The sequence below is a fragment of the Equus caballus genome, chromosome 7, assembly GCF_041296265.1.
Source record: "Equus caballus isolate H_3958 breed thoroughbred chromosome 7, TB-T2T, whole genome shotgun sequence".
Taxonomy (NCBI): Eukaryota; Metazoa; Chordata; class Mammalia; order Perissodactyla; family Equidae; genus Equus; species Equus caballus.
Genome location: NC_091690.1, coordinates 96,325,712 through 96,348,171, shown reverse-complemented (window position 1 = coordinate 96,348,171; position 22,460 = coordinate 96,325,712). Strand labels below are relative to the sequence as shown.

The 22,460-nt window shown below is 41.6% G+C and overlaps 2 protein-coding genes across 2 annotated transcripts in view; one reads left to right on the top strand and one right to left on the bottom strand.

Annotated features, from left to right (window-relative positions):
* The window catches only part of LOC138925271 (basic salivary proline-rich protein 4-like), an 80,999-nt gene extending 67,322 nt beyond the window's left edge, over positions 1-13,677 (bottom strand). Inside the window, exons 1-2 of the mRNA XM_070275036.1 lie at positions 13,595-13,677; positions 9,140-10,097 (exon numbers count right to left, since the gene is read on the bottom strand). Of these exons, the coding sequence (XP_070131137.1) occupies positions 9,140-10,097; positions 13,595-13,677 (1,041 nt within the window). The remainder of the gene's footprint in view (positions 1-9,139; positions 10,098-13,594) is intronic.
* LIN7C (lin-7 homolog C, crumbs cell polarity complex component) lies at positions 9,410-19,686 on the top strand. Its single transcript, XM_001502214.6, has 5 exons — positions 9,410-9,614; positions 12,682-12,800; positions 13,046-13,117; positions 15,188-15,397; positions 16,254-19,686. Exons 1-5 carry the CDS (start codon positions 9,578-9,580, stop codon positions 16,407-16,409), a joined length of 594 nt encoding a protein of 197 aa, XP_001502264.2. The 5' UTR covers positions 9,410-9,577; the 3' UTR covers positions 16,410-19,686.
* Positions 19,687-22,460: the final 2,774 nt, after the last annotated feature.

Genomic DNA, 22,460 nt, shown 5'->3' with positions numbered 1-22,460 from the left:
CTCTAGGTCCAGAATTCTATTCCAAATATAGGTTACTGATCCCACAAGAGTCATACTCTATCCCAAAAGAAGCTGGAATGGCTACAGGCTGCCTGCTCTAATTCAAAGGAGCGTGGAGCAGAAAACAAGCACCACTTGACCGGGCTGCAGAGCAGGGCTCTGGGAGGTCCAGGCTTCAGTTAGAACAACAATGTGCAGAGACACTCAGAGAAGAGGGTATGAGGGCTTTTGCTACAATGGGCCACATAGCACAGAAGAGGGGGACAATTTGGAAATGAGGGGTGGGGCAAGTACAGGGAATGCACACACAGGGTGTAGGTCTAGGCTATCAGGAATGACCTGGTAGTTTGCAATAAGGGAGGTGGGAGGATTTTCCTGATCATCACTTAGGCAGATTGCGGTGAGGAGGCTGTGAGCATTGAGGGAAGAGGAAGATGAAGGTCCTGCCAGAACCTTGCCAGGGCCCTGGGGTCCCTTTGAAACTTTGGTGCCACCTCCACTGCTTCCTCAGACCTGGGAGGAGGGGCTCCCCTATTAACCTGGCTCCAGCAGAATTTAAAACCCCTTACCTAAGCCAGCATATACTTTCATAAAGAGGTTGACTAAACTCTAAAAGAGAACACAAGATGAAATAACAAACAGAAAAGACAAAATATCCACATTCCAAATATAGGTCTTTGATGCCAGAAGAGTCTTACCCTATTCCCAAAACAAACTAGTACGATTAGAGACTTCTCCTCTAACTCAAAGGAAATACCTGTTTATTGCTGAGACCAGAGGCACTGCAGAGCACCGCTGTAGGAAAGAAGTTTTGGGAAAGGGTCGTTAAACCATACCTGGACATCGTGCCACATATGCCTATATAGAAGCTTCTTCACATCAACAACAACAATAAAAACACATAAAAATCTGCCCACGGATAAATGTTTGCCAATGATTAGAAAAATAAAATGTTACCTGATACTCTGAATGAGGGATGTTCAGGTCAAGCTAATTGAGAGCTAGCAGGATGAGTCAGTGACTAAGATCTGTAGAAATGCTCTTAATGATTTTTTACAATTGTTTCCTTAATAATGGAATCTTAATAAGCAGGTCGATGTTAAATTAATAACATGGAAGCATTCTAAAAAGCATATTGAAACAGGATTTTAGCCCATTCACTCAAGGCTTAAAGCCACGCTCTGGTTTTTTCTTCCTGATAGAATATCATCTATCGGAAAGAAACATTTAAGCTAGGAGACGAAGTTTAAAACATAAAATTAATAAGAAGGAAAAGTGTAGTTTTAACAATAGCCATGCAAAGGCCCAGATGTAGACCCAGAGCTACCATCTTTCTGCCACTCACTGACCTCACCCTCTCTTCATTCAGTGAATAATCACTGAGCATGAGAATATGCCAGATCCTTCGCTACCTGCTGGAGAGGCAGAGAAGAACACCATTCTTACCCCTGTAGTGAACAGGGTTCACTATCCGATTGGAGAACACTTTAGTAAATACAATATGATATTGATAATTTAAATAAAGTACAGCACAGAGAATGGAACATTTGAAGTGGATTTGAAGGGTGGGCAGAAATTTGCTAGATGGAGAAGGAAAGCATGCCAAGGAGAAGGAAAAGCAGGCACGTGTGGAATATTTGGGGAGCATGAGCAGTTCTCTAGGGCAGGACTATAGGAACCTGAAAGAAGGACGGGAGATGAAATTTCTTGTTACAGAAGCATCTAAATTCTCTGCCCTGCTTCTAGCCACCACTGCCCCATTCTCACCCTCCTCCAACATCCAGTCAATCCCAATATAGTCATCTTCCCCCCAAATCCAGATACAACAAGTGTTGTGATTTTTGTAAACATTACTGCAGTGTTAGAAGCCATGAGGAAGGATCTCACAGTATAAACCTCAGCAGGGCCTCTGTCTCTTCCCCCCTTGCCCTCCTCACCTCCTCACTACCCATCCCACATCACCCCACACCATCTCACCATGGCCCAACTACACAGAATTTCTCCTTTCTCTCTGAAGTTTGGGCACATTCCAACAATCGGAGCTTAACAACAGATGACACCCAAACAAAGGCGACTGTCTCCCTCAAAGGGATTTTCTATCTGCTGTGAGAATCTGATTATATTTCTAAAACATAGTTCTAATCCTAGAGCTTCAATTTTTAAAATCCTTCAGCAGCTCACTCCAGCCCAAAGAACAAATCCGAGCATCCAGGAGCCTCCACAATCTGCCTCCACCTGAATGTTAACCCCTGTCCTCACACTCCCCACCCCCAGCTGTGCACCTACACCCCACCGGAGCTTCCTCATTTCCCAGACAGGACCAGGCCCTAGACAGCGCGGCCACTTCTGTCCTGCATGGCTTTGCTCACAGAGCCCTCTCTCCGGCACTCCCATTCCCACTCACCCACTTGTGAAAATTCTAGTCATCCCTGCAAACATGTTTCCTCCTTGCCAAAGCCGGGTTTCTCAACCTCGGCACCACTGACATTTCGCTCTGGATAGTTCTTTGTTGAGGGGGGCCGTCCTGTTCGTTGTGAGATGTTTAGCAGCATCCCTGGCCTCCACCCAGCAGACGCCAGTAGCACTCCTCACCCCCACCCCACCATCTGCAGTCGTGACAATTAAAAATGTCTCCAGACACTGTCAAATGTTCTCTGGGCTTCAACGTCGCCCCTGGTTGAGAACCACTGCTCTTTAAAGCTTTCTTTGGTTGTTCCCAGAGAGAAGTCATTTCACCCCAATCTTTACTCCATACTTTGCTCCTATATTAAAACCCCGCAACTGAAGCAACAAGCATAACAACATTTAGCACCATCTCTCTTTGTTTCTGTTGGTGCTTATGTGTCTGTCCCATTCCACCAGGTTTGCAAGCTCTTTGAGAGCAGGACATCTTCCTGGTATCTCTAGGAGCCAGCGTAGTGCCTCACTGAAGTGGGTAATCAGCACATATTTGCTGAATTGACTGGAGAAGGCTATTGTCTTGGTCTGTCTTCTGACTAGCCATTTGTTGACCACGTCAGTTGGAAGCTTGAGATGCTAACTTTTTGAATCCTGTTTCGCAAGGTTCTGTCCATACCTGGCAAGTTATAGGAAGCATTCAGAACAATGGGATCCTGGAGAGTTAGTTTTGTTTTTAAGTATTTAATTTAATTTAATTTAAACCATTTTGGAGTGGTTTGTAGTTGAGTAAACACTAATTTTCAGACCTGGTTTAGGTTAACTTAGTAATGTGGCTCATTTCAATAAATATTTTAGAGTCAGTTTGCAAAGTGAATCATTTCTGTAAGTTTAAAATGCAAATGTAAAGTAGTGGTCCGAACCATAAAATGTAGCACTTCAGCAGATGCTGGTGGAGTCTTCTGGATTATTTCACTTGTACAGGTTTCATTTCCAAATTGCCTGAGAGTTCCTTGAGGGTAGGAACACATGCGGCATTTCTCCTCTCTTCCACAGCACTTGCTAAGTAAATACTTTTGAATTAACTGGTTGAACCTTTCCAAAGTGGGGAAGTAAATCCATCAACGTAGAATGCTCCAGGAACTAAGTTTAGAGGTAAGTTTCGGAAGTTGTGATATGCCAAAGACTGCTAGAGGCTTATCCTAGCACTCATCTCCCTCTTCTGCCCTAGGGACAGAGTTGAGATGTTGCAGCTAGGACCTCTGTCATTCAAAATAAAAGACTTTATTTACCAGTTCCATTGTTACAAGATGGAGCCATGTAACTGAGTTCTGACCAATGAGATACAGGTCAAAATATTATGTAGGACTTCTTGAAAGGCACTTAAAAAATGCTGACTCAACTGGGAAGGGTGATTTTTACTCTTCTTCCATAACTGATTCTCTTTCTCTGGGCTGCTACTCACATGTAATAACTGGAACTCCTGCGTCCATCTTAAACCGTGAGGAAACTTGATGATGGAAGCCATGTCCTAGGACAGTGGTGCAAAATGACAGAGGCTGGGATCCCTGATAACACTGTGGAGCTGCCATACTTGCCCTAAGTACCTATCTCTGGACTTCTTTTACTTACTTTAGATGCACCGTTATTTTGGACTTTTGTGTTTGTGTACAGCTGTACCTAATATTAACTGATACATAAATATTTAGCTGTAATTCAACAATATTTCTGAATGCCTACTAAGTGCGTGGTCAGTAGTTCTCAACAAAGACAACACATCACAAAAAGCTTCATAATTTTCAGAAAATGCTGTTTCATGTCATACTTGAGACTTTCTGAATCAAAATTTACTTGGTGGGACTCCGGAATAAAATATATATATATATATTTATACACACATATACTATTATATCTGTCAACAAATTAGATAAATTATAAGGCATGAATATACATATGTATGTAGTTACATATAATATATAGTGTCCATATATATATTTGTGGTTTTTCATAGTATTCTCTTATTCTCCTTTTTATCTCTGTAAGGTTGGTAGTAATGACCCCTCTTTCATTCCTGATTTTAATAATTTGAATCTTCTCTCATTTTTTCCTGGTCAGTCTAGCAAAAGGTTTGTTAATTTTACTGATTCTTTCGAGGAACTAAATTTTCATTTCATGGATTTTCACACTTGTTTTTATTTCTATTCTGTACTGTTTTTATTTTATTCTATTTCAGCTCTAATCTTTATTTTTTTTTCCTTCCTTCTAATTTGGGTTTAGCTTGTTCTTTTTTGAGCGTCTTAAGATAAAAGGTTAGTTTTTGATTTGAGGTCTTTCTTCTTTTTCAATATAGGCGTTTATAGCTATAAATTTCCCTCGAAGCACCACTTTAGCTGCATGAATGTATTTTTAAAGCCCTGCAGAGAATCCTGATGTTCACTCTTGGGAGAATACGCTGTACTTCTTTGCCACTGTAAGACTTTTGTTTGTCTGTTTGCCATTTCTCAGCATGACTGCTGACGTTTTGAGTAGACAAAGCTTTTCTTACAAAGCAAAATGCCTTGGTTGGGTTTGGTTGTATTCACAGAGAGACTGTTGCTTGCAGCTCAAAGATTCCTTTCACAGAATAATCTAAAAAGCAGGGGCACAGTTGTTTTACTGGGTCTTCTCTGTGACGTGAAGACCTTCTAGGTTGTATGGGCCTTCTTAAAGGGACCTCTCGGCTGGAAGTTTCCTTGTCTGCCCGTATTTCTACTAAGCATATTTTTGGCAGTCCTGACACAATGTTTATGTCCTTTCAGCAGAAGTCAGCTAAGAGTGAAAGCTTCCTGTGCTGCCATAAGCCCTTCTCCTTGGCCTGGGCACTTTCTACTTTGCCTTGCTTTGTCCATAATCTGGCAGCATTATCACCCACTCCACGTGACAAGTGACATCATTGCTATAATGAGAATCCCAAGCAGCACCACTGGATCAAAGCCCATCTGTGTGCCTGCTCCCACACTTGACAAAACAAATTCCAAATTCATTCAGCATGCCGGTGCCATTTAGTCAGTGTGACATATCCCAAATTTTGGACTCTGTGCAAAAACCAATCTGTGCCCACAAAATTAATCATGGAACACATTTTATGACGTTTGACAACAACTTAAAAGGTTCTTGTCTCTGGCAGGTGGCTCTGCCAATCTGCAAGTATGTGCACGGCAAATTCTGAACAATATACTGTGTGGCTGAAAATATACCACGCGGGATGCATACCCTGGAGAGAACCAGAGTGAGTCCAACCAACCCTGAAGTCTGTCTCAGGGACAGAGAAGCCAGACTGCTGTCCTGCGAAGGAAGGAGGATGGTCCCAGGTACACAGAGAAAGCCAAAGAAAAGGCAACAGCTCGTGTGCCAGTAGATGCTGAGAACATTGGCACAATCGCCTGTGTTGGCAGGACCAAGAGTTTGAGATGGCTAATTTAAGCGACAAGATCCTGGCAAACAGATTTATTTAGGGCAAGGGTGCGTCAGGAAGATGCCAAAAAAATGTATCAATCTGTGCCTTTACATGCACTGTAGAGTGATGATGAAACAACTGACATTAAAAAAGTAAACCCTATGCTCTAATATAATCTGCAACTCATCCTAACAGAAAGTAGAGTTTACTTTAGCTCTCTGGTACCCCAAGATGGGGTTTTGTGTTCTGATCTGTGATCTGTGAGCAAGAAAACTTCCTTTCAAAAGGCATTCCTGAAGAGATTTCCCCATATTGTTCTGTTTGATTAGACGAAATGTTTTTATATATTGTTTAATTTGACAGTATCATGCACTTCAAATAAAAGAAGCCATTTATGTAAGATTTTACTTTTCCGAGGAGTATATTATGGAAACTCTGTTGGATAAAGAAAGAAAACTGAGACTTTGTACTGATGGAAGCCTGAATGGATCCCTTTACTTAAGAGCAATGTTTTACTCTGCACTAAGACGTGGCTGTTTTGAGTATCTGTCCTACACCGTCGTGCCCATTTGTGCATGGCTCAACCAGCAGTGACACAGTGAAACTCCCCACATGGAGTGTTTTGTTTCCTCATATTACTTTCCATTTCCTTCCTTCTCTAGACAGTCTTTTACCCCCAATTTTCCCCACACATCCCCATTTTCTCTTAATTGATACCGTCCTAGTACCTTGTATTTGCAATGGGTTAAGAAAGTTTTCATGCCCTGGCTGCCTAGTTGGGATTTTAATTTTTTCTATAAAGACTAAATTTGCATAATTTAGCTTTTGCTGGGATTTCTCTAGACCCAGACCTCCTCTTCTCACTTGAGTGTTCCTCTTCCTCTCCGAGGCAGGAAGGACCATGAGGAAGCAACAGGTGAAGCGGAGCTCTTGCACAGGGAGGGCAGTCCTTGATTCGGAAGCCTGGTGACTGAACATCCCGGCAGGGGCCTACACCCAAAAGCGGCTCAGCCTCATGCTGCTCACAGCGGCCTCCTCTGAGACCTTGGACAGTGACCCCTCTGTGACGAGGAGGAGCGGGACTCTCTCGGTCTCTCCCAACTCTAATGCTCGAGGATTTATAATCAGGGAGGGACACTTTAGGGAATCTCTCCTTATACAGTAGCTGATTCTTTTATGTATTTTGTACGTTGAGTACAAATGGGTTGTTGTTAATTAAATCATATTTTCCTCACTCAGAAGTAGCTCCTAAAACTTTTTCCTTCCTTACCCATGCTTCAAATAATTAATGGTCTGTAACTGTTCTGATTCCCAGTCCTTAGAATTGGCTTTCTATTCTTTTTAATTTCTCTGAAAATTTTAGGATCTTCTACTTATCCTTGGAATTCTGAAATTTCAAGATGAATGTGTGTGTTAAGAAATTACCAAAGACAGGGAAAGGGTCATTCAAAAGGAGCAAAGTAAACAATCCACAGTCCCAGTTCATGAGAATACTTCCTGTTCCTGCCACACAGACCAGAACCATACATATAAATTACTAGTCACGCAAGCAGCAGGAAATTTATGAGCCATAATGAAGAGAAAAATCAATCAAGAGAAATAGTGCCAGAAATAGCACAGATGATAGAATTGGTAGATAAGGCCATTAAAATTGTCATTATAATTGTATTGTATATGTTCAAGAAGCTAGAGGAAAGATTGAGCATGTTAAGAACATGAAAGATGCAGAAAAACACACATCCCTAAATCAAACTGCTAGGAATAAAAACTACAATGTCTGAAATGGAAAATGAAAGAAATGGGATTAAGAGAATATTACATATTGAAGAAAGGAAACAGAGAAAAGCTTGATAAGACAAAATGAACAGAGCACCAGTGAGTCATGAGACAATGTCAGGCAGTGGACTATACCTGTAAGTGGAGTCATCAAAGGAGAAGAGCTGGAGGATGGGGGGAGAAAAAAATATTTGAAGAAATAAGGGTGAAGTCTGCATTTGTCTGGCTCCACATGGTATTCTCAGTGCCTAGGAAGGCACCTGGCAGACATCAGACATTTAACAAACATTTCGTGAACACCTTTGTATCAGAACAAATGACAACAATGAATAAGAGATGAGCACATGAGCGCCACAGCAGGTATAAGGGCCATCAGGGACCACAGGGGAAGAGGATGGAGAAACAGAAGCTTAGGGGAAGTGGCCTGTCTTCGGCAGGGACCCAGAGGCTGGGTTCAGTTTGAGGATGTGTACGGTTTGGAGAAGTGGAGGAGATGAAGGGCATTCCACATAAGAACAACATAAATGAAGACTTGGAAGCAAGAATAAACATGGTTTCGAATATACCACCTCGACTGGAGCGGTGACTACATTCGAGGGATAATGAGAAATGAGGTTAGCTAGATGACCTAGGGTCACAGTACGCAAGGCTTTAGGAAAAGGAAGCAAGTTTAGAAACAAGGGAGAAGCCAGTGGAAGTTTCTGAACAGAAACCTTTGACAATGAAATTGGTGCTCAAGCGGGGAAAAGAGTCTAGTGGTGACATTCATGATGGATTAGAAGAAAGTACTACAGTTGGGTGGGCCAGGAGCAACCAGGAGGCTGTTTAAACAATCTTGTCACTGGCCGGCCAGCGGCCGAGTGGTTAAGTTTGCAGGCTCCATTGCCGCCACCCAGGGATTCACCCGTTTGGATCCTGGGCGCGGACATGGCACTGCTCATCAAGCCATGTTGAGGCGGCGTCCCACATGCCACAACTAGGAGGACCCACGACTGAAATATGCAACTGTGTACTGGGGGGATTTGGGGAGAAAAAGCAATAAAAAAAAAAAAAAGAAGATTGGCAACAGTTGTTAGCTTAGGTGCCAGTCTTTAAAAAATAAAAGACAATCTTGTCTTGAACACCTGTATATGAAAGCACCTAAACACATTATCAGCACAGACTAGGGCCTGAGCAAATGTCAGCAGAATCTAAATACTGAGCAAATGAATATTTCATTTAAATTAAGGACTAAAATTTTTCTCGATTCATGAAGTTTTCAAAAGTGACCCTAAGAATCTATAACCCATTAAGAATATTATTTGCTTCATAATATTTCATTCGTCTAAGATTTTGGATCAGATTTTTTAAACTGTTACTTTGTGGTGCACCAAAAGGCCTCATTCTCTGCCTCAGCCAGGTGTGCTTCAAGCTTTTCGTACTTTCCATTCTTATTCTCAAACAGATTTGGATGGAAGGTTCATGCCCCAATTTTCAACATTAAAGCAATGCTGCCACAAAAGGAGAAATCACAATATCTCAATTACACACCTGCTTGTCACAGAATCCCAGAGTTGAGGAATGGAAAGGACCTCGGAGATGGGGCCCTTCATCGCACAGATGGGGAAACTGAAGCCGAAAGAGGGTAAGCGCGGAGTCCGGGCTCATGGAGCCGTTAATGGTCAAGCTGGGACAGGAATCCAGACTCTCCCACGTGGAGCCAAGGGTTCCAACCGAGTGGGATGAGGGTTGAACCCCGAGGCAGGGAGCAAAGGTCAGGAAGGGAGCTCTGTTCAACCTCAGCAGGCCGGGGACGTCGACGGCGCAGGACAGCGGCACCAGCAGCACGAGGCCGACCTGCAGCGCCCGGCCCCCGGGCCCCTCCAGCCCGCGAGGCCCGGCTCTCTTTCTCGCGATACCGGCCGGCCCCACCCCTCCGCCGCGCCCCTCTGTCGTCATTTCCTGTGGGTCTGCGGGCAAAGGGAGAAGATGGCGGCGCTGGGGGAGCCTGTGCGGCTGGAGCGGGGTGAGTGCGGCCGCGGTCCTGGCCGAGGCGGGCGGAGAGGTGGAGGAGGGCCGCGTCGCCGGGGGAACAGGGGCGGCCCAGGCTCCGAGTCCCGAGCCAGTCTGCCCTTCGGGCTGGCGCCGGGGGCCGCCGACGTCGCTGCGCCCGGACCCCGGGGGGCGTCTGCGGCGTCCTGATGGATGCCCGGTTCGCGCGGACCGCCGCGGGCACAGCTCAGGTCGCCACCTGTCAGCGTCCGCACACGCCGCAGGCGGGCCCTCGGGCTGGGGGCCGTGTCGCCCAGAAGCCCGGCGGGACTGCACGCCCGCCGGCCCCGCCTGGGCGCACGGCCCGGACACGCAGCGGTCAGCACCCTCCCGTGCGCGTGCGGGTGGGTCCCTGCCTTCGCCGCACCTCCCTTCGGTTTGTGTCGGGTTGTTTCCTGGCCTGGGTGCCCCTCCCAGGTACGCAGAAGGTGCTGTAAAACAGCCCTGCTGATTTGGTCTTGGGAGGAAGGTTACGTAACTAGCCGGAGTAGTGGTCGATCGTAAAATGCTGCAAAGTGCAGTCTTACTTCTTTACAAACCCAACAACTGCTCACTGGGTCTGGTTGCTTGCTTTTTAGAACAAACTGAGAAAACTTGTTCTGCTGAGTAATGAGAGACCTAAAAGCCAGCGGAAATACATGGCTGTGCCCCCATCAGGGCCCTGTTACAGACTTTCCACATTCCGCCCTTTCTTCCGCAAATCCTTTATTTGAAACTATTTCAAGCATGCTTTTAGCATACCGGTGTCAGAAGTCATTGGGAAGAGTCAAGAAGTGCAAACTAAATATTTTGAGTACGGTAGTAAACAAATTGTAGGATGGAGATTGAAAATATCTTGCAAGTATCAACATTTGCAGTTACACTCTGAATATTAAGTAGCTTCTGCTCTAGGAAGGGAATACCTTTTTAGAATTGTTGTGTTTAGAGAAGCCTCTTTCCTCATGCCTTCACACAAGCAGATGTGCACTTGCCATTGTTTATTCCTTATGGTGTTCACTGTTGGTAAGCCTTTTTGTAAACGACATCGTCTCCCTGCAGCCCACGAGATCATTAATTAAAGCATCACTTTTGACGGAGGAGTAGCTACTTTGGGAAGACTTACTAAGTTAGGCCTGAGACTGTGACATCTTCCTCCTGAGCACAATGGCACTGTGCTCTGTAGATGGGAACAAATCTGTTTGGTGTTAACAGGAGGAGGTGTTTTTCTTTGAAAGCCAGTTGTAGGACTTTAACACGTTGGCAGTCTTTTGTGTTTCTAAGTGCAGCACAAAATGTGGAACTCCACCTCTGGCATTTAGTTTTGGTAGTGCTGGCTTTGTATTTTGCTATTTCCTAGTTCTCTTCAGTTCTGCAATAGAATGCTCAGCATCTTAATGGGATGAATTTCTAGTGGTTGCCGTTTAGCAGGATAAGAAAGTTAGGTTACATCAACTCTGTTAAACAAACTCTGTTGACAAACACTCCCGGCAGTCCTACAGTTTGAAATTAGTGCATATGATCAAGCTCCTGAACGTCTTCTAAACTGTCATACAATTCAGTGGAACACATTTGAGCACAAGTTAAGGTGTAGCTTAGGTTCAGTAAAGAGTGTTTGACTTTTCTCAAGTTTTTTGTTAGTTGGAAATTTTTGTATCGCTTACATTTTGTAACTTTGTAAATCAGAATGATTGATGAACCAACAATCCTCATCCACCAGCCGTTCTGGTGGTGGGATATTGGAATGGAGAAAGTCTGTTTCCATTGCATTTGATTAACATCAGTTTAAGATTTTATCACATGGAATTGACAAACCTACTTTCTTCAATACATTTATTCCTGGTTTTTCAGCTGCAAACACAAAGAAGGCGTATTAATTCTATAAGGAAAAACTTCTGGTCCTTTGGTGTAATAGAACTTCTTCCACTTAAAAGGGGGCAAGGAGTAGTAGAATAATAGACACTCTAGCCTCCTGGGGCACAAAACAGTTAAGAGAAAAAGCAAAGTAGAGAGAGTCGTCAACATTGTTGTAACGTGACTCTGAATCGTATAAAATGTCTTAGTTCATAAAACGCTTATCCTCACACTTGCAGTGAGAATTGCCTAACATGCTTAATATAGCTATATAAATGTGTGCAGTCCTGTAACATTTCTTGTATGAATTGGTGCCAGTGTAACATAACATTTCTGCTTGCTACATGCCAGACCCTTTTCTGAGTAGTTTTTGCTTTAATGGTCAAGTAATTCTTATAAGGAAGGTACTGTTATTTCCATTTTACAGTGGAGAATCCGAGACACAGGGAGGTTCAGTAACCTGCCCAAGATCACACAGCTAGTATTGAGACTAGATTGACAAAACTAATTGTTTTTATTTTCTTATTTTGTAAACATATATGTATTTGATTGAGTTTGTCTTAATTAAAACACTGTGTTATTGATCCTAAGTTGAAAACAGAGCAGTTAATTTTATTCATTTGTACCACTGTTTTCAATGTGTCCCTGCCACTAACTGCACTGTTAATGAAAAGTTCTTGTCTACATGTATACCGTGTGTGCCTTTGGGAAATGAGCAGTGGCTTCTCTGGCACACAGTGTTTTGTACTGTTCGCTGCTTTGATTACTAATAATGATGGTTAGGTAAATTTTTATTGACTGAATAGTTCTGATAATACTGTCAGCTTTTCTGAAGCAGTAGTGTTCGTATGTCTGTCACCTTTGAGCCCTAGTCCTTTCCTGTGACATTTCACATTTGATACTTAATTTTCCTGTGTCTCTCAAAGATGCTATTTTCCGAATTTTGTGTGCAACATCAGTGTTTCTTCTTCATCTACTGTAAAATTTAGCATTCTCCTCAGATTTTACATTCCCACCCTGCTACATGTACACACACACGCTCCCCCTGACACACAGACACACAAGAGCACACCGTTATGCTTTTCTGCTTCCATGTTCTACGTGTTTCTTGTTAGTCCTTGAGAAAGAATCCCAGCTGTTACACCATTCCTTGGTCGTTTAGAGAATTTTCGGAGAAAATTGTCAATCAGTGTGTATTTGTTTAACTCTAGATATTTGTAGAGCAATTGAATTGTTGGAGAAACTGCAGAGGAGTGGAGAGGTGCCGCCGCAGAAACTTCAGGCTTTACAGAGAGTCCTTCAAAGTGAATTCTGCAATGCTGTAAGAGAGGTGAGTAAGGAATGAGTTAACTAGGGGAGATAATACTCTGAAATTTGGGTTCAGAATTTCTTAGGAAAACAAACTTTAGAAAAATATTAGAAGTGCTCCTCTCACTTTTGGAGTTTCTAATAGAAAAACATTTTATGATGATGCATAAGTTTGCCTAAAACATTAACACATTCATTAGCTTCACAGAGAATTCAAACATGGTATATTCTGGAATTTAAAATCATGGTGCTACCTGGGTTTTTCAGGTGTATGAACATGTCTATGAGACTGTGGACATCAGCAGCAGTCCTGAAGTGAGAGCTAATGCGACTGCAAAGGTAAAGTTTTTCATTTGCCAAACGTGAGACAGTGCTTCATAAATTAGAGGTTTAAAATATGAAGTTGTTACATTCATAATAGGCTTTTAAAAGTTAACATGTAGTATCTTTCAAGCTATGCTAAACTTGCCAAGTACCAGGAAACAGGACATCTTTTTATTGCCTTTACAAAAGATGTTTTATCATGCAGTTTAGATAATGCGTTAAAAATACACTTGCACACAAATAATACACATGTCATGTAATACCTAGTTGTTATATACAATATACAGATTATACCATTAATTATGTAAGTTTTCACCAAAATTGCAAGGTCTGAATTATTATCCTCATTTTATTAGTGAGGAAACATCAGATGAGGTTACTTGCCTCAAACCACACGACAGTGCAAGGTAGAACTGAGTACTCCCCCGTGTTGCTCTTTCTTTCTCCTTTATCTTAGCTCTGCAGATACTGGTAATGTTAGTAGTAGGGTACCTCTTCAGAGCTGCAGGTGGCAGGTTGATGTGCTTTTCTGTATCACTGTTTTCCTCAATTCCAGGGTTGACCTCAGTGTCCATCATACGTGGTTAGAGTGAGTTAATATCGGCAGTAGCTGACTTATACTAGAATAAGTCGTTAGCAGGTAATTTTTCATTGATAGTTATTGATTCACAAAAGGAAATAGTGGATTCTCTGTTGAATACAAACACTTAAACTTGTGGGTGTAGTTTGGCAGAGTAGGAAAAACCGTAGAAACTTGGTTTTAATTCCTGAGTTTTATGACCCTCACAGCTTTTTGCATTTCTGAGCCTTAGTTTCATTATCTGTCAAGTGAGGCCTCTTTCAGAGCTTGGAACATGGTAGTATTCAACAAATCTTTATTTCTTTCCTCTCACCCTGCCCATTTTTGCTCATAGACCCTGATCCAATCATGAGATATGGTACCAGCTTACTTAGTTACCTTTAAAGGCAAATGAAATTGGGGCCAGCCCGGTGGCTTAGCGGGTAAGTTTGCACGAACCCCGGCTGCCCTGAGTTCACAGGTTCAGATCCTGGGCATAGACCTAGCACTGCTCATCAAGCCATGCTGTGGCAGCATCCCGCATAAAATAGAGGAGGATTGGCACAGATGTCAGCTCAGCAGCAGTCTTCCTCAAGCAAAAAGAGGAAGATTAGCAACAGATGTTAGTTCAGGGACAATCTTTTGTGCACAAAAAAAAGCAAATGAAACAAAAAATGTCAACTTTGTGTTAGCATTAATCTAGATTAGTGTGAATTTGCAAGTTTTAAAGATGTGGCTGTGAGGGGCCAGCCCCGTGGCCGAGTGGTTAAGTTTGCACGCTCCACTTCAGCAGCCCAGGGTTTCGCAGGTTTGGATCCTGGGCTCGGACATGGCCATGTTGAGGAGGCATCCCACATGCCACAACTAGAAGGACCCACAACTACGATATACAACTATGTACCAGGGGGATTGGGAGAAATAAAGCAGAAAAAAATAAAAATAAAAATAAAGATGTGGCTCTGTTTCATCTTCTGTGGGGTAATAGTAGTAACTTAAGCAAACAGAAAGCATTCACGTTGGCTATAAGTATCCCTCTTTTTCTCGATACTGAGTTATTTCCTGATGAATTACTCAGTATACAGTACAGATGGTGCAGGATATAAGGACACTACCTCCTTGTGGGTTGTTATGCTGGCAGGTTGTGTCCTGCCCAAAGACCCCTGGAGGAGCCAGGCTGTCCAGCCCCGAAGCTCAGGGCTGCTGCACGCTGGGGGAGGGCTCTCCTCTTGAACGTGCGCCGGTGCCCATCTGCCTGCAAGCCTGCTCGCCAGGTGCTGCACAGGAGTGCTGGGCTGAGTGGGCCACGAGGGACTTGGGCAGTCCTAATGCTTCCTGCACAATCCGAGGGTGTGCTTTCCAGGCTTCCTCTCTAAACCCGTCCACTCAGCTGGCCTTCTCCTCAGAACTGCCAGGGCATTTGTGGGCATTCAGACATCAAAAGTATGTACCTCAAAAGTAGTTTTAAAAAAGAGCCAAACTGAAGTAAACAAAAGTCATATTTTTAAATATGTGAAATTTTCATTCAGGCTACTGTCGCTGCATTCGCTGCCAGCGAAGGACATTCTCATCCTCGTGTTGTCGAGCTACCAAAAACTGAAGAGGGCCTTGGATTCAATATTATGGGAGGCAAAGAACAAAACTCTCCAATCTATATATCTCGAATAATTCCGGGTGGAATTGCTGACAGGCATGGGGGCCTCAAGCGAGGAGATCAACTCCTTTCTGTCAATGGAGTGGTGAGGAGGAATTTCATTTCTGTTTGTAGTGATGTGTTGTGACCACGTGGGGGTGTATTTGAGTTAACGAAACAGACATTCTAGGGAAAAAATCCAAGAAGCTTTGTCGTTTGGAAATCCCTTCGGAGGGGCCAGCTTGGGGGTACAGTGGTTAAGTTCAGCGTGCTCTGCTTGCGCTGCCCAGGGTTTGCAGGTTCAGATCCCGGGCACGGACCTGCACAATGCTCATCCAGCCACGCTGTGGCAGTGCCCCCTGTAGAAAATAGAGGAAGATGAGCATAAGATGTTAGCTCAAGGCTAATCTTCCTCAAGCAGAAAAAGGGGAAGATTGGCCACAGATGTTAGCTCAGGGCCAATCTTCCTCACCGAAAAAAAGAAATTCCTTGGAGGCATCCTGGGCAGTACTATTTAGTACAGTGGTGCTTTTTAAAACACTTAGTGTTTTGCTTCTCTCCAATGTGAATTAGCAGTGCTTAGTGTGATTTCTATGAAATAAAGTTCTTTAGTAGTTAAGACACTATGTTAAATTACAGATCTACCTTCATTTTAGTCTTAGGGAGTGGAAATTGCTTGATTTACTTCTGATTTAGTGAAATAATAGGACTTGTATATTGATGTGCTAATTATTTGGAACTTAAAAACCAGTTCCTAGACTACAAACAGAATGTGATTTAGCAGAAATTGATTAAACATTGATTCACATTGATTAAAATGATAAAGCAGGATTATTTCATATGTTTATAGTGTTGAAATGATACAACATTAAAACTTTTTTACTTACGTGTATTTTAAACAGTTTTGCATGTTGAGTGACTTGCAAAACCTAGCCATTAATCGTGTGTGTTTCTTTTTCTAGAGCGTTGAAGGGGAGCATCACGAGAAGGCTGTGGAGCTGCTGAAGGCAGCTCAGGGGAAGGTGAAGCTCGTGGTGCGGTACACCCCCAAGGTCTTAGAAGAGATGGAGTCCCGCTTTGAGAAGATGAGATCCGCCAGACGCAGGCAGCAGACCTAGTGCGCTTCAGGACCTCACACCCCCTTCTGCCTGTAGATAGAGAAGTGTTCCCTGTGCCCCGCAGGTGGCCGCAACGCCAGTGATTGTGAACAACAAACAGAAACTTCCCGTGAAATCCCCCTTGCCATTTTGTAAATGCCTATTTTAACATCGTTTGTGGTTCCAGAGATGCACACACTTTTTTCTGACACAAAAAAGTAAACGGCGATGAGGGCAATTCTGTCCCGCTGTTTTTACAGGCCTTTTTCAAATGCAGATTTTGTCATAAAGTTGTTATAGATTTTTAAAAATGCTTTTTTAATATTCAAATGTACTTTTACATTCTTAATCTTTTTTTAGGGAAAAAATGTTTTCTTCATTTGGCTGCTTATTTTAAAATAACAGTTCTCCAATTCTTTTTTTGCTTACTCTGTTTTTTTTAACCTGTAAAATTCCTTTACGGTTTTCCAGGGAATTGAACATAACAGTCTCAGCTGTGGCAGCCCATGCCACTGTCAGTGTTAACATCACTGCTGCGTTTTGTCCTTTGAAGACACACACACAATATATAGAATCAATGGTAAATCATAACTCAGCACAGTGGAACTTTTTTACATTTATTTAAACATAATATGTAACGAATATTCATTTATACTGATTTATAAAAGTTTTTAAACACTGAAACAATCATTGCGAAAATATGTATTCTTTCACAATATTTGAGCAGTGAGGCAAGAGGATGTAATTTGATAGTTAGCATTACTGATTACATCTTTATTTGTATTCAATAATATATCAAATTACAAATGCAAAAACAGGTTTAGGTTTCATCTTTTGCGAATTTTTTAATGCTACTCATTTTTATTTAAATATATTTCTTATATTTTGGTCCTTCCATTCCTAGAGATGAGCCAGTTAGTGTGTGACGGGAAATAGAAGCAAAGAAGAAAGAGTAATACCTTTAACCTCACTAGCCTCCAGAGTTACGCACACTGACTAGCTCGATTTAAAGAATTGATTTTAAATAGGAAGAAGATAGAAGGATATATTAAGATAGAAATTATGAAGCGATGTATTCATAAGAATCTGGCTGTTTGTCAAAATGAGTAGAAACTCATTCATATTAACATGGTTGGATCTAGAGAACCAGTGTTTATGATTCATATATAATGGTGGGGATTCAGAGAGACTTTGATTTGTCCACTGGATGTCACTGTTTTCCTAAAAGGCAGCTATTAGCGTATGACTGGGACTGAGGTCTTTTTAAAGGCTGAAGTTAAAGAGTTGAGGTTCATTTTCAGTCACAACTTACAGGAACATTTGTATGTTTTCTTAAAAATGTAAGTGATAGCTCCTAAAAGAAGAAAATGGATTGAAGTATATAAGGAATTTAGCATAATTATCGACCCTGTGTAAAAACTGGGCATTTTGTAACATTCCTTCAGGAAGAATAGAAATGTATACCTTTTTCTGCATGTTTATGAGCACTGTGAGTCTTAAAAGATTATTCCAGTTTTCAGTGATATTCAGAATAAAAGTCAATCAGCATTGTTATTTATCATTTAGGTATTGAACACTGGATTGCATGGTTGAATGTGTCTTTAGTCACTACAAAATGTGCTTGTATTGATAGGATCAAGTTGTTAAATTGTATATTTTCAGAATTAATTGATGTTTTTAAAATGTTGAGACCAAAGTAGTGTAGAATTATGGATTTACTTTAATTTAACTGTAAAGTTATTAGAGGTATTTGTTGTAGAGCTTTATATATTGAAGGGGTATTGGTGCATATGAAAACAGTGATATTATTCTCATGCTTGTATTCTTGCATTCCAGGGTGAGTAGACCCTGAAGAGAGCTTACTTCAGTACAGCTACAGCGGCAGCAGCTTTTAAGGGCGTGTCAACATTTCATTATAAATTATAGCTTCCTGCTTTAGTATCTCAGCTTTTCAGAACTTTCAGCCAAGTTAAATCTTTTTTGGTGTTGAAACTTGGTTAGTCGAGTAAGCTTTTTTTTCCCTTCTACAGTAATCCACAATCTGTTCTTTATGTGGGTTGGCACTTATTTATAATTCTTAAAATAAGAATAGCTTAAAGGCGCCAAGTACAGTAGTTCTGCTTGCTACTGTGGAGCATGCGTAGCAGGAGTTTGTTTTTGTTAATGCAGTTTTCACAGCGTATCCCGGAATTTTAAATCCTGACCATAGAAAACTTCAGTCATCAGTGGCAAAGATGCACAGCAGTGATCTGATACAGTGAGGAAATTAAGGGAATTTTCATCTTCTAAATAAATGTATGATCCTAGCATGACTAGGCACATAGTGAGTATATAATAGGTTTTTGATTTGTAAATTACAACTTACCCTCTCTCCTCAATTTCCATTTGTTTTCTTGGCATTTTGTAATATGTTGATGGGGTGATTCTCCTTAGCTGCATGTTAGATAGAACACACCCGCGGAGCTCTGAAAACTGTTGACACCTGAGTCCCATCCCATACCAACTAAATCAGAATCTCTGAGGCTGGGGCCAGATGCTAATGTTTTTGGAGCTTTCCAGGTGGTTCTAAAGGACACCTAGGGTCGAGAACCACTAGGTTCCTCTTTACAAAATGCCCTACTGGACTCTGGACTCTGGAGTATCAGAATAAAATAGTTCAATTTACAGCTACTCTGAAGTAGCTGCAAATATAATGATGGGTTATATTTCTTGATGGTTTCTTGTGGAACAAAAGGTACTTGGCATTCCTTATTGGGGAAGTGATTACAGTCTCTTTTTTCTTTTTTAATAAAATCTGCTAGTAGTTTAAACTTTCAATGTCTGTCCTCTTTCTGCCCCCTTTGCCTTTAAAACTACAAAAATAGATGTTTATTATTTGAGAAAGCATGTTTGAAAATTGCAGATGAGAAATATTGTCATCGATAGTTGCGTGCTGTCCCAGTGTGGCCGCTTTACCCATCAGAGCACTGCTAGACCTAGTGGCCAGTTCTTTGGGGTTTGCGAATCCAGATGTGTTTTAAACAGTCGTTGTCTTCCTCTTCTAAAGTTTTGAAGTTTTTTTGCTCAAGTACTTAAGTAGTTTGGCTCAAGTACATTGTTTACAATTTAAATGGATATTATAGCATTTAATAGAAGAAATGGCTGTGGCTTATCCGAAAAGAATGTCAGCATGACTTGGTCTAGACAAAAAAGAATACATGTTGTGAATATTTTATAATGTGGAATGATCATTGAAATGTCAAGGACTCTGGGAATTGTATTTCCTAAATAAATGTATGTTTATGAATTTTCTAACTTATATTTTGTCGTCTCCTCTACTGATAATCTGGTTTTATACTTTTTATTGTCCAAAATCTCACTACGAGTGGTTCTTCAAAGGCTGTTGGGGTTCTGTAATGGTTAAATAGTCGACAAAACGGAATCGCTTGCTCATTAATTTTCAAGAACTTTCAAACTAATTTGTATCTGGACATAGCTTTTAAAAATATTAACAAACAGTGTGCTTCTACTTTAATTCTTTAGTTTGAGGTAGAGAAATACAGTACCCAAGATGGATTCAACACTTTTTCAATAGCCAACTTACCAATTTAATTCTGATTCTAAGGCTTATTTGAAATAAATTTGTATTAGTTTTGTTCGTGTTCTTTGGGATTTGGAAAAAACTGATAGAACCACACAGCAGATGTGTTTCTGAAAGCTTTTAAATGAATAAAATAACTTTTAAATGAGATAAAATCATAATCCATGGTAGTTACTGGAATGAAACTTCGAATTCCTATATTTTGCATTGTCTTTCCTAAAATATCACTACAGAAAAAATTCTGTTGTGTTATTTTGAGAGAGGCAGGATGGCATGTGATTGAGAGCAGAGTGTGGAGCCTCACTACCCTGGTTTGAACCCTGGGTCCACCATCACTGCAACCTTACACAAGTTTCTTAACTTCTCTGTGCCTTAGTTCCCTCATCCATCATGTGTGACAAAAATGCCTGTAAGCCCTGTGAAGCCCTTAGCTGCCTGGCATAGTTAATGCTATTTGTGTTTGCTGTTATTTTCATGTAAAAAAGCTTCAGGGCCGCCTTAGTGAAAGAAAGATGTGGCTGAATAATAAAATTAGCGGGTTCTTATTTTTGATGCCTAAAAAGATAACCTTTAAATTACGCTTGAAAACTTTATAAGGAATAAGATTCATAAGGAATTTCAGATTTCTGTCCACCCGGATCAAAGAACCTCATGGAATTCTAAAATGAGCGGGGGGTGGGTGCTGGAGGGTTGGGGCTGCGTTCTCAAGGAAAGTCATCAAAGTCCGAGTCAGGGAGTGGTCCAGTCAGACAGGCGGTCTGCAGGAAGGCTGTGACCCAGCCCTGGAGACGACGGATTGCTAGAAGGCGTGTCACCATACAAGGCGTAATTCACCACCATGGATGTTTATGAAGCATGAAAATGTACCAAGCAACAAGGCGTACAACAGAAAGCATTTCCTGTCGGCCCTCGGTTTCTCCAAAACTTCGGTAAACCAGAACACCCATTCTCTAAGTCTTTCAGTTCTGGTTTTGTGATATTCGCTGTTGTTAATTATTCTGGTTTTAATCTAATGAAGTGGTTGTATGTTTTCCGTACATTTATTTATTTGGTGGCAGATAACTTTCACCTGATGAAATCTTTTAAGATTATATACAGAGCAAAAGGTAAATTCATACAGAACGCATTTGTAAATTTTATTCCTTTGATTTTAAACTTCTCAAGAAAAGGACAAGCACTTTGTGTCAAGAACAGGTGTGTGAGAGCTCTCCTGGTTCTCGTCAACGACAGAACTGTGCTTCAGACCCAGTCAGGATTGGGTCCTTACAAGAATTTTCTTTAGGAGAGGAAGTGTGGAAGAAAAACGATTTGTTACAGTCTCTCCAGAATTGCTCTAACCAATTGGATAAAAAGAAGAGAATTTAGCCATCGGCTGCAGATAAGTTCCCTTTATGTGGCAGTTACTGAAAGTAATTCATTTCATCACCGAGTAACAAAAACCCAAATGTTTAATTTTTTTTGTTTATTTGGTAGAAAAATGCAATCTGAAAGCATGAAATAGGGGAAATTTTTATTTCTGGTATCTGTTATTTGACATACTTTTGAGCCCAGAGTGTAGACAACTCTCTAACTTTTGACATTCCGTTCTGAGGGGTTAAGGGTTGAATTGTGTGCCCCCCCAAAAAGATACGTTGGGGTCTAAAGCCTCAGTACCTGAGAATGTGACTTTATTTAGAGAGAGTCTTTACAGAGGTGATAGGTTAAGTGAGGCCATTACAGTGGGCCCTAATTCAACATGGCTGGTGTCCTTTTAATAAAGGGGAATTTGGACACAGACATGCACACAAGGAGAACACCGTGGGAGATGAAAGCAGAGATGAGGTTGGTGCTTCTACAGGCCAAGAAACATGAAAAACTGCCAGCAAAATCCAAGAAACAGAGAGAGAGGCACAAACAGATTCTGCCTGACAGCCTCAGAAGGAACCAACCCTGCAGTTTCCTTGATCTTGGCGTCTACCCTCCAGAACCCGGAGACAAGGAAGCTTCCTCATCGAAGGCACCCGGTTCGCCGTCCTTCGTTACGCATGAGAGAATCCTTGTTTCGGTGGCATCACCACCAAGAACGGGTACTGAAGCAAAATTAAATGTGGCTTCTCCCAGTAGACCAGGAATCTACCAACTCCACAGACAGATCAGAAACTCACATTGGAGCCAAATAAAAACAATAGCAATGATGTATGCGTAATTTAGGCACAGAATTAGTCAGCTGATCTAGATGTTCAAATGTCCAAGAAAGGACCAAGATACTAAAGGGATGACTCCTTCATCAATGTTGTCACCTCACTGAGTCCCATTTGTGGAGAACGACCATGAAGGTTACTTTCATCTTTTGGTCTATGTAAAAATAATATTAATAGGAGCTAAAATTTTTTAAGTAACTAATATCTGATTTAAAAATAAAAGTTTTCCTGGGTATTACAACAACCAGAACTACATGAAGAATTGTGCACTGCTGACCAAGATCTACTTTTTAAAATGCCTATTGTGTAATT